Source organism: Entamoeba dispar, genomic scaffold (genome assembly GCF_000209125.1).
Source record: "Entamoeba dispar SAW760 scf_1105229462445 genomic scaffold, whole genome shotgun sequence".
Taxonomy (NCBI): domain Eukaryota; phylum Evosea; order Mastigamoebida; family Endamoebidae; genus Entamoeba; species Entamoeba dispar.
Window position 1 is genome coordinate 1 of NW_001855196.1, and position 1,965 is coordinate 1,965.

Sequence of the window (1,965 nt, forward strand, 5' to 3'; positions counted from 1 at the left end):
ATAATTGATAATATAAAAAAGATTATCAAAGGAAAAGGGTCAAGTGGATGAGGCTAAAAGAATATTAACCCAAAGCAATACAGTGGTAATTATATACTCTCCTTAAAATAATAAAATAAAGAAGAAGAAATTTAAACCCATCAAAATTAAAAAGAAACTCAAACCCATCAAAATTAAAAAGAAATTTAATAATGAATATTTAAATAAGGGATGTTTAAATACTCTATTCCACATCAAAAATGAGAAAAGGAAAATCTCACAGTTCAACAACTAGAAGCAAAGAATAAGGCAATAGTTGAGGAACAAATACATTTAAAGCGAAGGGATGGGATTAGTCTCCCCTGAGCAAGGAGCAATAGAAAATATTTCTATTAATACTTAATTATCTACTTTTTATTTTATTCTTTTCTTTTGATTTCTTGTTTTATGACTATTTCTTTTCTTCTTTTATTGTAAATTATTCTATTTCATATATTCCTGTTTTAATTATTCCATCATTTAATTTTCTTATTAGTATATTTAAAGAGTAATAATTTCCTCTTCTTTATTTTCTTATTTTAATAACAACAAATCTTTATTATTCTGTTTTTATGTTTATTTTTCATCTTACTATCATTCATATTATTCTTTTATTTTTTCTTTCTTATTATGTACATCTATCAGTTATACATGTATATCATATCAACTAACTAATAGTATTCTAATCTTTATAATTATTTATACTTTTATTTTATTTGATATTCAATTGTCATATTTATTAATCACTGATATTCTTACAAAATTAATTATGATCTTTTATAGTCAATAGTAATGTTATAACCAGATAATAATTGAGTGAATTTAAAACATGAATAAATTATGAATGCATGTGGTATGTGTAATGTGTAATATTCTAATCTGAAATAAAAAGATAAAAAGATAAAAATAAAATAAGAAATAAAAGAAAAAGAAAAGAAAATATAATAATAATTTATACGAATAAGAAAATAAAAAGAAAGAAAAGGATAAAAAGAATAAATTACACTAAATATGAAATAAACAATTAAATATGAATGAAAATAAAAAAAGAATAAAAATAATAAAAAAGATTAATGAATTAAAATAATTGTAATATTATGAGATAATTAATATTTTGAATAATTAAAAAAGATTAACTTATACTATTATGTTACTACATTATAAGTAATGAATGGTTAGTCATAAAAGATAAGTAATAAAAAATAATGAAAATAATCAAATTGAAATAAAACAATAAGAAAGATAAATGATATAGAAATAAAGAAAATAAGAATTAAAAAGATAGAAACCAAAATTAATCTATAATATCCTTCAGACAAAAATCTTTTATAAAATAATCCTTGTACCTTTCCTTTTTATTTTTATTCTTCTTATGTTTTCTTTTTTATTTCTTCTTTATCTTTCTCTTTATTTATCCTTCTTTTCATACTCTCTACTTTTATTACCTCTTATTTTTATATTCTTTTCTTCTTTATCTTTTATTATTATTTACCTCCTTTATCATTTAGTATTTCCTCTTTCTTTTTCTTTTTTTATTATTTCTTCTTCTTCTTATTTTACTTTTTATTCCCTTTTATCTTTTCTCTTTTTATTTCTTTCTTATTTTATCTTTTCTTATTATTCTTTCTTCTATTTCTTTATTTTCTTATTTTCGATTTCTTTACTTATTCAATTATATGAAATATTCTTTGTGAATATGAATGGAAACTGGTTGAAATTGTATAAACAATCTTCTATGACAATTATTAAATTTAAATTTATTGTTTTATATAATTTCCATCAAAAATATCATTGTTCCTTCTTTATTATTATTTTATTTATTGTTCAAATTTAATGAAATGTTATTATTTCAAATTTATTTAATGTAAATATTCTTTTATTAATTTACTTTCAATTTTAATTAAATATTATGATTTTATGATGTACAATATGTTTCTTTATTATTAT

The 1,965-nt window shown here is 18.8% G+C and overlaps 1 protein-coding gene across 1 annotated transcript, besides 9 other annotated features; it reads left to right on the forward strand.

The window, feature by feature from the left end:
* Window positions 1-397: a repeat region.
* A 173-nt stretch (window positions 398-570) lies between these two features.
* Window positions 571-736: a microsatellite.
* Window positions 737-914: 178 nt separating this feature from the next.
* Window positions 915-1,089: a microsatellite.
* Window positions 1,090-1,094: 5 nt separating this feature from the next.
* Window positions 1,095-1,148: a sequence feature (AT_rich).
* A 41-nt stretch (window positions 1,149-1,189) lies between these two features.
* EDI_075200 (uncharacterized protein) lies at window positions 1,190-1,852 on the forward strand (the record flags this gene model as incomplete). The annotated part of the gene is made up of 2 exons (XM_001739796.1): window positions 1,190-1,192; window positions 1,304-1,852. The coding sequence occupies 2 exons, from the start codon at window positions 1,190-1,192 to the stop codon at window positions 1,850-1,852; spliced, it is 552 nt and encodes a 183-aa protein (XP_001739848.1).
* Window positions 1,203-1,316: a microsatellite.
* Window positions 1,371-1,431: a microsatellite.
* Window positions 1,534-1,665: a microsatellite.
* Window positions 1,759-1,794: a sequence feature (AT_rich).
* Window positions 1,820-1,937: a sequence feature (AT_rich).
* The last annotated feature ends 28 nt before the right edge of the window (window positions 1,938-1,965 follow it).